Source organism: Mandrillus leucophaeus, unplaced genomic scaffold (assembly GCF_000951045.1).
Source record: "Mandrillus leucophaeus isolate KB7577 unplaced genomic scaffold, Mleu.le_1.0 Scaffold389, whole genome shotgun sequence".
NCBI lineage: Eukaryota > Metazoa > Chordata > Mammalia > Primates > Cercopithecidae > Mandrillus > Mandrillus leucophaeus.
The window spans coordinates 2,839,407-2,854,344 of NW_012104131.1; the positions used below are offsets into that span (position 1 = coordinate 2,839,407).

The 14,938-nt window shown below is 36.2% G+C and overlaps 1 protein-coding gene across 1 annotated transcript in view; it reads left to right on the forward strand.

The window, feature by feature from the left end:
* GRB14 (growth factor receptor-bound protein 14) overlaps positions 1-14,938 on the forward strand; it is a 74,639-nt gene that overhangs the window by 29,444 nt on the left and 30,257 nt on the right. The window contains exons 3-4 of the mRNA XM_011990996.1: positions 10,902-11,023; positions 12,972-13,046. Of these exons, the coding sequence (XP_011846386.1) occupies positions 10,902-11,023; positions 12,972-13,046 (197 nt within the window). The remainder of the gene's footprint in view (positions 1-10,901; positions 11,024-12,971; positions 13,047-14,938) is intronic.

The following is a 14,938-nucleotide window of genomic DNA, read 5'->3' on the forward strand; positions in this document are numbered from 1 at the left end:
CTGGCTGCTGGGCGCAAACTGCTGCCGCTGCTCCAGGGCTGTTCCTTGAGATGATCAGGATGCTTGCTGCCACCACCCGTACTCATTCATCCCTGGGGATATTGCAAATCCTGAAAACAACAGAGAGCTGCAGGAGGCACTAAGAGTGTTAGTGATGAATTGTGTCCTGGGAGATGATGTTTCCACAGGATATACTATATAGGTAGGTGTGAGAAACAAGCAGTGTGGACAAGATTTAGATACAAGGTTGTTCAAAGTAGATTGTTTACAATACCAATTAACTAGACAAGTTAAAACCTAACAGTATAAAAGGAGAATACTATAAATGACAGTACATCGAAGGATGTAATGTTATGCAGCTTTTGATCATGCTTTTATTCTTCCTTTGAAGACTGATGTGGGTAAATGTAACATTGTGGTGATGATTGAATAAAATCAGTGTATAAATATATGTTTTCTAATATTATAAAAAGCGTATACACATACACTCATATAGAGCAAGAGAAAAAGACAAGAAGGGAATATATTGAAAGGTTAGGTGCTTATTCCTGATTGACAGGTTCAAAGATGTATTGTGATTGTAAGTTATCTGTATTTGCAAAATTTTCTTTAATGGAATGTATTATTTTAATACTCAGAAAAAAAGAAATAAACACAATTTTTAAAACTTTGAAAGAGATTTTTAAAGCCTTAGCTCAGACATCTTTCTGAAGCCCCAAGTTGGACAAAATGCACATCTTCTTTGTTGCTGTAACATTTTCTACAACTATTTTAATGGTGATCATATTATTAAAATTAGACAGTAATTCCATGGAGCCGGGACTCTGTACACATGCATCTTTGTAACCCAGGGTCTGAGACAAATAAACATGGTTTGAACTAAGTCATACTAAACTGTAAGGCATTTATATCAAAAAATTAAAAGGATGGATTACAAAGTACATAGAAGGAATAGGCTTGGAAAAGAAGCCAAAGAAATCACATGCCGTGCTCAGATAGAATTTACTCTGAGTCCTTAAAGAATGCTGTGAGAACCTTCAGATTAATGGAAACTGTCTGTAAGCTCTTCAGATATTTACCCAGTCAACTCGAGATCATATATATGCAGACATTTTGTGGAAAAATAAGGCTGTCTCTAAATATAAGTTGCAATGGTTGGGTCTGAGTTAATTGGAGACTATTTCCCCTTGCAGAAGAATGAACTGCAGGGCCTTTATAGCCATCAAGCTGAAGTGTCACAATTTTCCTATTATTGCACTTGGGGAGTTGAAGTGTCTGATGGCAATTTTCTGGGGGATCCTGCTGGTATTAAGTAGTATTCTTAGGTTAAGGAACCTTTTAGAAAGTGAGCTGCGTTTTATTCTTTGCTTCTCCAGTTTTTGTTTTGCTTGGCCAGAGACTGTTCATTTTTATCTGAAAATAAGATTGACAAAATGTATGTAGTTTCTACCCAGCATAGAGAAGTACAAGGACCATTTGTCTCCTGGAGTTTCCTGTAAAAAAGGTATTCAAAAAATTGTTTTCTGAGCGAATTAGAGGTAAAAGCCACTTTTGTTTCTTCTCTTATCAAGTGAGAGAAGAGTAGGGACTCAGGTTTCTATTTGAGCTCCACGCTGTACTTGGCAGTAGATTCAGCAAAGAAATCCAGGCAGAAGGTCACAGGTGAGCACTTTCCATTCTTGGAGGATTGAGGTTTTTAAAAAGACTTTGATGTTAAATCAACAGTTTCAGAAGAAACTTCTTGCTTTCTTCTTCTTTTTTCTTTTCGTTTTCTTTTTTTAAAGAAAGAGTTTCTGAAAATTTGAAAACAGAATTACATGTAGTTATCATTATTTGGTAATATTTATTTTTATTACCGTAAGACCTCACTGACGTATTAGAAACAAAAAATACAACTTAAGGCAATATGAAATTTTTGTTTCTGTTTTGAAAAAGCTTTTAAAATGCTTTTGAAGCTTTCTTTGTTTCCCCTTCTTTGTGATTGCTATGTTGAAGTAATTTAAGAGGGCTTCCCTCCTGTTTTTCTGCCTACATATGAGTGGTAGTTGACAATTGTAATTTACTTTCCAGTGCCCAAAAAATAAGTCAGAAAGTTTTATTTTCAATAGATTTGTATCTGTGAAGTTTTAATAACATGTTTTATTATAGTATTTGGATATATTTGGATGGATTTTATGAAGTTTTAAAATAAAGTATTTAAAATAATAATTTTGAATTCATGTGATTCCTACCTGTGGTCATTTCTCAAATGGTAACTCAAAAAGTACCCGAGTTCATTCTGGGTTTTGAACATTGCAGCAAAGAACCCCTAGTTGTGGAATTAATGTTGTTCCTTTTGATATTTGAAATATATGATAAATAACTTAGTAGGATTACTTAGTTGGTTAAAATTTGCTTGGTAGGAGAAAGCCATAGAAAGTTTAATAAGGCCTTTTGGTTTAGTGTTTTGTTTTGTTTGCCCTTTTCTTAGGTCTTGGTAATGACGTTTTTTGGCTAGACTGAGGCAAATGAAAGTTGGTTTTCAGCAACATTTCACCTCCTTTTGCAGCATTTTTATTTTCTTCTCGGAGTAATCCATCTAGTCATCTTGCATCTTCCTGTTGAATTTTCTGTCTACTAGGGCCTATATTTAGTCAGATATCTGCACTGAAAAAAGAAATGCTAATTTTATGTGAGATGTGATGAACTGATATTCAATTATGCCTCCCGGGGTTATTTGGATTATTGTAACATTAATCCTTTAACATAATGAGATTGGTTGGGGGAAGGTACAATGCATCCAAACTGGGATGGTGATACATACATTTAAAAAGAATATGTAATATAATCTCTAAAAATCAGATTCTATAATAAGAAAATTGTATCTTCATTACCAGGCTAGTATATAAGGTAAAAAAACTATAGCTGCATTCAATCCTCTTGACTTTTATTAGCTTCCTTAATATGTTATCTGAATTTTTGATAGAACAGTACTAGAAATCTTTTTTGAAGGAATGGAATGTATGTCTTTGGCTTTCTCACATACTCTGTTTCTTGATGGCTTTTTAAAAGACGTATTTTCTTAAGATTACCAGATTAGTTTCCTAGTGCTAGTAATTGCATTATGTAAATACTTGGTTTTATAGTTCTGTGACATTTTCTGCAAATCTTTTATCCTTTATTTTATTTTTTCAAGATTGGTATTCTGGTTTTTATTTGCATGTGGTCAACAAAACCCCTGACTAGATTCCACTTCTCAGTAACCATACATGTTACACTAGTTCTTTTTTTATATTCGGCCTCCTGAGTAGCTGGGATTACGGCCTTGAGCCACTGAACCTGCTTAGTTCTTTAGTTACGCATTTGTTATAGCTGTTCAAATGTAGTTTGATTTTTCAACCTTTTTTGTTTTATTTTCTTTTTTGATGCAGTCCAAATTCAAATGATTTGTACTTTCATGGAAAGTGAAGATTGACATAATTTGAAATCTTGCCCATTACTGTTTTGTCCCGTACACTTAAAATGTGATTTACTTTCAGTTAATTAGCAAATATTTATTGAATACCTTTCAAAATAAAAGAATTGGAAGCAACTAAGGTAGAGAATGGCAGGAGCATGAAAGAGCAATTTTAGTTGATATAGACAGAATGTGCAGGATATAAATAGATCCAGCAAAGGTGATAGGGAATGTCCCTTGGGTGAGAACATCTATAAAGTTGAAGCAATGTGTGCAGGGAAAAGAACATCAACTTGGGCTCAGACATGTGGTTGTCATTCACCCTGGGCACTTGGGACCTATAAATGGGGGCACTTGGGACCTACACCATCCAGTTACCATCCAGCTCCCTCACAGTCTCCACTCCACCAGTTTCCTTCAATAACTCTTTAACTCTGCCTCCTTTCCCAGAGGGCAGAGGGGGGGTCCATACGCTATTCTGAACCTCTGTTTCTACCTGTAAAAATGGAACTATAACTTGCTTATTAGATTATTATATTGATTTCCTAAGGCTTCTGTAACAAATTACAAATTTGGTGGCCTAAAAACTAGAAATGTATCCTTTCACAGTTCTGGAGGGTCACATTCTTTGCAAGAACCTTAGGGAGATTCCATCCCTTGCCCACAACAGCTTCTCTTGGCTACTAGCTTTCCTTGGCTTGTGATGATTTCACTTCAACCTTTGCTTCCCTGATCACATTGCTTTTCCTCTTCTGTCTGTGTTAAATCGCCTGCCTCTCTCTTAAAAGGATATTTGTGATTGGATTTAGGGTCCACCTTAATCCAGGTTATTTTCACCATTTCAATATCGTTAATTTAATGACATCTGCAAAGGCTTTACCATATAAGGCAACATTTACAGGTTCTAGAGATTAGGACCTGATATCTTTAGGGCCATTTACTTAGCTTACTACAGGTATTATAACAATTAAATACAATAATGAAACAGCTCTCAGACTCAGACATGCAGAAATGTAACTTCATTACAGTATTTTGAATTAGTTTCTAATACTGAGTCACCTGGCTTAAGAACAGACAGTTTATTCTTCTATTATTTGTTTGTTCTTTGTATTGTTCTTAGTCTTCTTGAGGAAAATAATCAATGCAATTTTTATCAATGAGTTCCATACACATTTAAAATGTGTTCAGTTGAAGGTTGAGACCTACCTTCACTCTTCCAGCACTCTGTTGGGACATTTAAATCCCCGAGGGATATCTGTCTAACTTTTATCCAACTGTTGTCTTCATGTTGTAGAAACTCCTGCTTTTTAAGCTTATTGCGTAATCATGATGACCCTTAGGTTCACAGTCTTCCTTTAGTCCTTCCATATTTCTTCTTGGGAACTTGGTACTACAATACTCTTGCCCCGTAATAGGATGCTATGGACTTGACATTGTTCTTAGTTATTGCTTCTCTGTCATGCTTGGTGAAGGACTTCTATTTAAGGCTGGAGTATAATTTCTAAGTCTATACTCTGATTTGAGCCACATACCACTGTTAAACCTATCTGGAATCTTACAACTCTTAGAGGGTTCTATTCAGGAAGGAGGCAGGATGTGTAAAGGGGTGGCCTGCCCCTCCACACCTGTGGGCGTTTCTCGTTAGGTGGAATGAGACATTTGAGGAAAGAAATGAGACACAGAGACAAAGTATAGAGAAAGAAAAAGTGGGCCCAGGGGACCGGAGCTCAGCATACAGAGGACCCACGCCGGCACCGGTCTCTGAGTTCCCTCAGTATTTATTGATCATTATCTTTACCATCTTAGAAAAAGGGAAGTGGCAGGATAATAGGATCATTGTAGGGAGAAGGTCAGCAGTAAGACATATGAATCAAGATCTCTGTGACATGAATAAGTTTAAGGAAAAGTGCTGTGCCTTGATATGCATATGCAAACATCTCCATAAACCTTTTCAGTCCATAAAGAGCAGCATTGCCGCTAGCACGTCCCACCTTCAGCCCTAAGGCGGCTTTCTCCTTTCTCAGTAAACAGAACATACAATCGGGTTTTACACTGAGATGTTCCATTGCCCAGGGACGGACAGGAGACAGATGCTTTTCTCTATCTCAACTGCCAAGAGGCCTTCTTTCCTCTTATATTAATCCTCCTTAGCACAGACCCTCTACGGGTGTCAGGCTGGGGGACGATTAGGTCTTTCCCTTCCCACGAGGCCATATTTCAGACTATCACATGGGGAGAAACTTTGGACTACACCTAGCTTTCCTAGGCAGAGGTCCCTGCGACCTTTGGCAGTGTACATGTCCCTGGGGACTTGAGATTAAGAGAATGGTGATGACTTTTCACAAGCATACTGCCTTCAGGCACTTGTTTAACAAAGCACACCCTGCACAGCCCAAAATCCGTTAAGTCACCACAGCACATGTCTCTTGCAAGGACAGGGTTGGGGGTAGGGTCACAGATTAACAGCATCTCAAATACAGAACAAAATGGACTCTCTTATGTCTACTTCTTTCTATATAGACACAGTAACAGTCTGATCTCCCTTTTCCCCACATTTCCCCCTTTTCTTTTCAACAAAACCACCATTGTCATCATGACTTGTTCTCGATGGTCACTGTCTCTTTGGAACTGTTGGGTATACCTGCAGACTAACAGCAGACAGAGCAGGCACACAAGGATTAATATGAAATTTATAATAGTAGTACTTCAGATGGTCTTAACCAAAGTGACAGGGTTAAGATTTGCAAGGCCATCAGCAACTCCTGCAATTGCCTCAGTTTCACAGTCTCATCTCTCTTTTCCCCACAATGTGGAGTCACTTGGGACCTACACCATCCAGTTACCATCTAGCTGCCTCCCAGTCTCCACTCCACCAGTTTCCTTCAATCACTCTTCAACTCTGCCTGCTTTCTCAGAGGTCAGAGGGTGGGTCCCCACAAGTGACAATGGAGGATTGGCTAGGCATGCTTCTTCCTAAACAATTATATTTGTCAAAAATGGATAAAGTCTACTGCGAAGCTCAAAAAAACCAACAAAATGCCTCTTTGCTATTTTTTCCTTTCTTTATAGTGTAGTATGAGGGCAGAATTCATAGTGTTTTCTTAGAGCTAGAGAAAGGTAATGGGTCCAAGGAAACATAGGTTGGCAAAGCAAATAAACAAGCATCTTTATTGATATCTTGAAATTGTCTCCAACTGCAGTTGCAAAGAATACAGATACAGTGCTTAGCACGTAGTGCTTTTAATAATGTGTACCTGTGTTTCATAATCTTGAAATACCAGCTGAGTTTACATGAGAAGTAAACAGAAGTAGGACAAATTTTTTTTTTTTTTTTAATACTTTAAGTTCTAGGGTACATGTACACAACAGACAGATTTTTAAGAATGCAGCTTCCCACTTGGTAGCTCAGTGATCACTGGATGTCCCTCCAGTTTGATTGTCTTGCAGTTTTTCTAGCTTATTGCTGGTAACACAGTCCTTCCAAGTGCTAAGGCTGAGAACCTTGACGTCTTCCTCAAGTACTTACTTTTTCACTCCATATCCAATCTGTCAGCAAATTCTGTTGGCCCTACCTTCAAAATAGATCAAGATTCTGTGTATTTTTTTTTTTTAACCACATCAACTGCTACCATGCTAATCTAAGCTGCATCATCTCTCCTGGGGTTAGTTCCAATAGCCTACCAAATGGTCTTTGTGCTTTCAGCCTTTTAAAATCAGTTTCTGCTCCACAGTGTGATCCTATTGAAACTTGTTAGTTCATGTTATTCCTGTGTTCAAAATGACTTCCTATCCAACACAGAGGAAAAGCCAAATCCTTACTATATAGACTGCAGGGCTTTCTACAACTCATCATCTCATCACCATTATTTCCTTAACTTCTTTTCCTGGGATAACCCCTTTTCCTCATTTAGCGTTAGCCACACAAAGCTCCTGGCTGTATTTCAAACATACCAGCCTTTCTCTCACCTCAAGGGCTTTTTTTTTTACTCCTCCTCTTTATCTGCTTGGCTCCTGTCCTCTTCTCCTTTAGGTCTCTGTTTAAACATTGTCTTCTCAATGAGGCCTTCTTGACAAGCTGTTGGAAATGGGTTCCTATCCCCTGTGTCTTCAGCACTTTCTCTCTCTTCCCTGCTCTATTTTTCCCTGTAAGGTTTGTCACCACTATTATGGTTTAAATATTTGCCCCTCCAAATTTCCTGTTGAAATGAGATCCCCAGTGTTGGAGGTAGGTCTAGTGGGAGGTGTTTGGGTCATGAAGGCAGATCCCTTGTGAATGACTTGGTGCCATCCTTGTGGTAATGAGTGAGTTCTCACTCGATTCGTTCACACAAAAACTGGTTGTCCAAGAGCCTGGCATGTCTATTGCTGTCTCTTGCCATGTGACACACCTGCTCCCCCTTCACCTTCCCGCATGATTGTAGGCTTCCTGAGTCCTCACCAGAAGCAAGTGCTGCTACCATGCTTCCTGTATAGCCATGAGCCAAATAAACCCCTTTTCTGTATAAATCACCCAACCTCGGTATTTCTTGATAGCAACAAAAAATGGACTAAGACCACCACTTTTTATGATTCACATTTTATTTATTATCCACGTATTCCCATTAGAATGAAAGCTTCATGAGGGCAGTTATTTTGTTACTGTCTTCTCCACTACAAAATTTTTCACCCTAAGATGAGTGTTTGACATACTGTGGACCTTCAGCAAATATTTGTCGAATGGATGAACAAATGACTAAGTTATAGCTGACTGCCAGACTATATGAATTTGTCTATAACAAGCAGAAGCAGACAAGCTTTTTGGGCAGGGTTCACATTCATACACATGTTTTAGGAGGTTGCTATGCTATCAGTGTCCATGTTAGATTAGAAGAATGAGAAAGGAGAGGTTTGAAGATTAGTTAGGCTGAACAAGAAAAGGCAAAGGTCTAAATTGAAATGGTGACAGTAGGACCTGGTGTGGGGGTTGTTAGTTGTGTGAGAGACACCCAGAGGAAGAATCCCTGCAATCAGAGAATTTCATGAGTAGAGGATATTGGAGTAGAGGTAGAGAAAGTTGCAAAGGTGAGCTGTAGTTCTACCTTTTTTGAGAGAGTGTGGTAAAAATGACAGTAATGGAGATAGGATAATTTAGGAAGAAAAAGCCATTTGAAAGGGAAAAATGTAGATGACTTTGTTTCATTTTTAAATTTAAAAAGTTTTTTGGTACCATTTAAAATTTTGTATATGTACAGTTCAGTGGCATTATATGAATTCACATTGTTGAATATTGTTGTGCAACCATCATGACTGGCCATCAATCTCTAAAATATTTTAATTTTCTCATACTGGAACTCTGCATCAATTAAATGATAACTGCTCATTCCCTACTCTCTCCAGCCCCTGGCAACCCCCATTCTATTTTCTGTCTCTATGAATTTCACTATTATAGGTACTTTGTATAAGTGGAATCATACAGCACTTGTTCTTTTGTATTTGTCTTATTTCTCTTAGCATAATAGCTTCAAGGTTCATCTATGTTGTAGCATGTGTCAGAATGACATTCCTTTTTAAAGCTGAATATTCCATTGTATGTACTGCATATACCACATTTGTTATCTATTCATTGTTCATGGACATGGACTTTAGGTTTTCACCTTTTGGCTATTGCGAATGATGCTGCTATGAACATTGGTATACAAATTTCTGTTCGAGTCCCTGCTTTCACTTCTTTTGAGTAAACAGCCAGAAGTGGAATTGCTGGATCCTATGGTAATTTTATGTGTCATATTTTGACTTTGGTTTTAGACACACTGTATTTGAGGTGGTGGACCGTATAGCAGTTAGGACAGGAGCATGGGTGAGAACAATTATAGTCAGAGATTTCACTTCAGAAAACCTGACAAATGAGATGATAGAAGAGGTGGGAATGGATTTGTTTATAGGGGGAGAAAGAAAGGAGTTGTACCAGGGACTGAGATAGAGGAGACGGAGCTAGTGGAGCCAGTCAATGGGATAGGAAAGGAGCAATCAGAGTTCGTAATAGAACCCCAAGTGTTGATATATACTTAGCTTAAACTCATCCATATTCATTGAACACTCTACGAGAACTTCCTTTTGGATGAATAAATGTCTATTTAAGAATGATATTACTTTCAAGAGTTTGGGTGTTGTAGGTCACAAATCACTACTGAATGTTGAATTTCTGAGGCATAAATACTATTTAAAAACATCCTAGAAACAATAAAACAGCAGAGAATTTCCATATTCCTTATTTGGTTGTTCTCCATTTCCTGTTTTGCATTGGTAATTTCCAGTTTCTTTTCTTTTCTCCGCCTTTTATTGAAGTATGGCATACATTAAGAAAAGTGTACAAACCAAGTGTGCACAACTCAGTGAACTCTCAGATATTGCATATACCAGAGTAACCAACCCCAAGATCAAGAAACAGTGTTATACTCACCCCGGTGATTCCCTTCATGCCCCCTACTTACTTAATATCTCCAAAACCCTTTCTAGCACTACAGATTAAGTTTGCTGTTTTGAACTTTATGTAAGTAGAATCATGCAGTATGCGTTATCTGTGTCTGGATTATTTAATTAAATATTGTGTTCAGGAAATGCAATATGTATCTATACTGTTGTGGGTTGTTGTAGTATATTTTCACTGTGTGCTTTTACACAATTTACTTATTCATTCTCATATCAGTGGGCATTCGGGTAGTTTCAAGTTTGGGGCTATTATGATTAATACTACTGTCAACATCCTCACAGTTTCTTATAAAAATAGGAATTTTGCATGCTATATTCACCTCTTTACAATTGCCTTTGCTAACTTCATTTAAGTGCCTTTTCTGCCAAGTGCCTTCTCACCCTACTTAATTATTCATTGTTATTACAAAATATATTTTCCTGAGTATTAGCTTTGAAATAATAAAGTGCCCCAAGGAATTGGGCTTCTTAAAAAAAATACCTATATCTACTTGTATTAAAATTTTCCTTTTAAAGCATTTATTTTAATTTTTCTCAGCTATCCAGATTAGTCTGGACAGTCTTAAATGCACATGAACCTGTCAAAATTCTTCATCTCTTAATGAAGTGAATTGTTCAACCTTGAAATAAATATTTTAATTTTGACACCATGGTAAGTTGGAGAAAAAAGTAGCTCCCATATACTTCATGCAGATTTGTTATCAAGCTTATATTATTTACACAGTAAGAAAAGGAAATTGAGATAACAAAGAGTACATTATGATATTTTATACGTTTTCTTTTTAGACAACAGTCTGCTTTGTTATAAAAATGAACATTAGTAAATTGAATATTGATGAGAAATTTTATCAATCTGGCTATTTCATAATTAAGTTGAAATCTGCTATGTTTAATAAAGACGCGTAATACATTTTATATGTTTGCATGTGTCTGTGTGTGTGTGTGTATATGTATATTTGTCTATCTGTCAACATACTCGTTGAAACATTCTTTACAGAAAGAACAATAGAAGACCATGAACTGGTGATTGAAGTGCTATCCAACTGGGGGATAGAAGAAGAAAACAAGCTATACTTTAGAAAAAATTATGCCAAATATGAGTTCTTTAAAAACCCAATGGTAAGTGAAATCCCCATTAATCGTTACGGAAAATAAATGAATCAGTTAAATTTTATGCAAAGGAGATAGTCACTATAAATAAAATACAGTCCTATTTGGTAAATTGTAGATGAAGACTCTGGTCCTTTAAAATTATACCCACATTTCTCATGCTAACAATGATTAGTGAACAATAATCACAGTAGTTCAGATACACAGTTGTAAAGCTTTTTGAAGCCCTATTGGTAAAGTCTGAATTGAGATGAATTTGGTTTATTTAATTTAAAAGTATTAGGAAACCTAATTTTGCCTTTTGTGAAAAGGAAACAATTTGATGTGGAAACAATACATTTGATGTGGAAAATGAATTTTTATAGGTTCTCAAACAGATTAAGAACAAGTGTTAAGCAAAATATTATACTTTATCACTTTCTACAGAATTTGGGAAATTTAAATAGACTTTCTAAAGTAAAAGCAGACTAATGATTGTTGAGAGTATTATAACTTAGCCAGAAATTAAGATTGACATGAATCTTGCTGTTCCAAATTATTTTGTTTCCAGTGCAGTAATTTTTTAACTAAGTAGAAAGGAGATAAAGACCAGTGCATTATCTAGTAAATACTACTTTCATTGTAGTTCTCTTTAAAAGAAAATAAATGTATGTCACATTCTAATGAAGACTAGGGATCTAGAAAAGTCAGAATAGCCTCTGGGCTCATTATTTTAAATTGTTTTTGTCTCTGAAGCTGAAGCATATTTTTACACTAAGTTTTGGATGATAATTGGATTGAAATGATTCTTTATGAAAAATATATGATACACATCATAATAGAATATTTTCAAACCCTGAAAGACCTCTCACGTTCTCTTTTATCTTAACCTATTAATAGAAACATAATGGGATGATCTTTGGCAAAGAAAATTAGTCATAATAAAAATTAAATAAATTCAAATGTGAAGGGAAAGTGTTTTCTTGTTGTGAGTCTTTATTAAAATCAAGAATTTAAAAAGGTATATTTAAAGAAATACTGTTCAATGCTTGTTTTTTATTTTACTTTTTTTATTTAAACAAGGCTAGACATTTGTTTTGTAGACCTATTGCAGTGGTTCTTAACTGGGGGGTGGTTTGACAATGTCTGGACACAGTTTTGGTTGTCACAACTGGTGGTGGGGAGGAGGACTGCTAGTGAGCAGAGGATAGGAATACTCTAAACATCTATAATATGCAGGAAAGCCCCCTCAACACAGAATTATTAGATCAAAATGTTAGTAGAACTGCTGTTGAAAAACCCTGTCCTAGAGGAAATATAGTAGAATATATTTTCCCAAACTTGTCTAATCATAAAATTTACCGAAGGGAGAGTGCTTATTATAAACACAGAATCCAGGACTTGCCTGGACCTACTGAATCAGAAACTCCAGGAATGAGGCCTGGGAATTCCTATTTTAAACAACTGCCCTGGGTAAATTTTATGATTAAAAAGTTTGGGAAAATGGTAGGTAGCAAGAACTAGACTTTTAGCTCCCCAGCTCGGTTTAAGTCCTGACCTCCACTGTGTTGTGGGCTATGACCTTGGGCATACTCTCAACTCTGTACTTCTATGAGCCTTATCTTTGTAAAATGGAATGGATAGTCCTTTTGTACCTGATAGACTGGTTGCAGGACTCAGGAAGAAGATGTGGGAGCAAGCACATTGTCGACTTCAGGACAGTGTTTTATAACTCCGGATATCTGAATCCACCCACATCTGCATTTTGTGGGGGCATTTGCTAATCTTTGCGCCCAACTCCAGACATTCTCATTAAGGTACCTATGAGTAGAGTCTGAGGACGGATCTTTTCAAAAGCACTTTGGGTGAATTTTAGTCACACCAGTTTAAAGAACTTTTGCTTTTGATTACTATATTGGTCATCATTGAATCTTTTCTAGCACAAATTTTGTGATAATTTACTGTGTCTTTTTGACAGTATTTTTTTCCAGAGCATATGGTATCTTTTGCAACTGAAACCAATGGTGAAATATCCCCCACACAGATTTTGCAGGTAAATATATTTTTATTAAAATATATAAATAATAGCATAATGAAGGAAAACTTTAAAGTCCTTTTTTAATATGCCCAGATTTTGAAAAGTTATGCTTTGAATTATTATTAATATTTTTTGCTGGAGGTAAAACTAAAAATAATAGCACCCAGGTAAAGAATGCCCTAAGTCAATAAAGCTCTTTACCAACATTCTTCTTCCCAGTTTTAGCCAATTTTCAAAGGATTTTGCATACTTAAAAATGTGTGTCTTAAAAGGAAACTTGCAATGTTGTTATGTGGTGTGTGTAAATATTATGTTAGTCTTTAGAAAAATCACAATTCTTTGTAAAACATAGATATTTTACCAATGGATACTCAGTATTAGCTTTCATAATAAATGCCCTCAATCCTATTTGTAATAAAATATTTAGCAAATAAATGAAAGGAGATAAAAGATACAGGATGCAAATGTATTCACTAGCATTTGTAATAGCTGTTATGGAAATCCTTGCATAGAATTGTGAAATATTCTTAGCTGAATTAAGAATACTAGTTATCTAATTAAAAATCTCCTTATTTTTGTTTCTATTGGACTCACTTCTTCCAAACTGGCGGTGGCTCGAAATGGTTATTTTCAAAGACATTGTTGTTACAATAAATGAATAATTTCAGTTATTTTATTTTTTGATAGATTTGTAGATTTTACATCAGAAGCTCTACAGTTGTTTTTCACAGGTTAATGTTGAGCAATGTCTTTATAATGGTTGCTGTGTGAGCTCAGCCCCATGCATCCCCAAACCCACTCAGTATTCCCTGATCTTTAATGAAGACAACTTTTAATATTTCCAGTATTGTTTGACCTTAAAAATATTAGGTTGGCAGAGCTATCATGGATTTTTCTGTGGGCTTTTTAATAGGTTATATTTCATTTTTGTGCTTCAGAATATTTTTGAAACATGATTAGTCCCCAGAGATTTTTCTAAAAGCTGCTTCTGTGCTCCTGGGTTTTTACAGAGACACCCCGTCAAAATGTTAGGTAAATGGCAGCAGCAGCTGTGCCCCAGGACTTTCAGATCTCAGCCCTCTGAATGCTTCACCACTGTATTACAACACAGTGGTGGGATGGAGTTTTTATTCCACCTCCTTTTGCAAGTCTTCCTATAGCACAGTTATATTGCTTTAATGTTAAATTATAAAAACAAGAAAAATCATAGGCTTTGGAATCAGATAGTCCTGCATGTGCCCCTGACCTCTTCTCTCCACTGAGGCAATGTTTCCACTTTTTAAAAGGTTTCTTCTTTTTCTAGTGTGACCTCTATGACTCTCTTTTTAAAATTTAATTGGTTTGGTTTAATAACTTGGAAAGCACTCAAACTAAAAAACCTACTTGCCTGTTTTGCATGTCAATTAATTAATATCTGTGGCTCATTAAATTAAATTTCTTTTAGTAATTTACTTTAAAAAACATAAATATCTACTATCAGCATTTCCTTGAGTAGCCTTTTAAAATGTGTTACGTTATTTTAGTTAATAAATTCCCTTATTTCAAGTGTTTTCCATTTGTTTATTCAGAGGAATTTCTACTTTCTTTTTTTTTTAATGAGACACTAATGCATTTCCACTGTCTTATTAAGGATGCTGAGCACAACCACTCAGTTGAGCTATTCCTTTTCATTGTCATTTTCTTGACCAACACATGCCCACTGTCTCAATTAATTATTACCAAGGAACAAACTATTCCAAGCCTTTGTGGTTTAAAGTACCCATTTACATTTTGCCAGCAATTTGTGGGACAAGCATCTGGGAAGAGTCTAGCTGGGTGGGTCACCTCTGAGGCACATTGACTCAGTGCTGGGGATTGAGGATCCCCTTGTAAGACAGTTTTTTGACTGCATGTCCTTTGACTCCTTG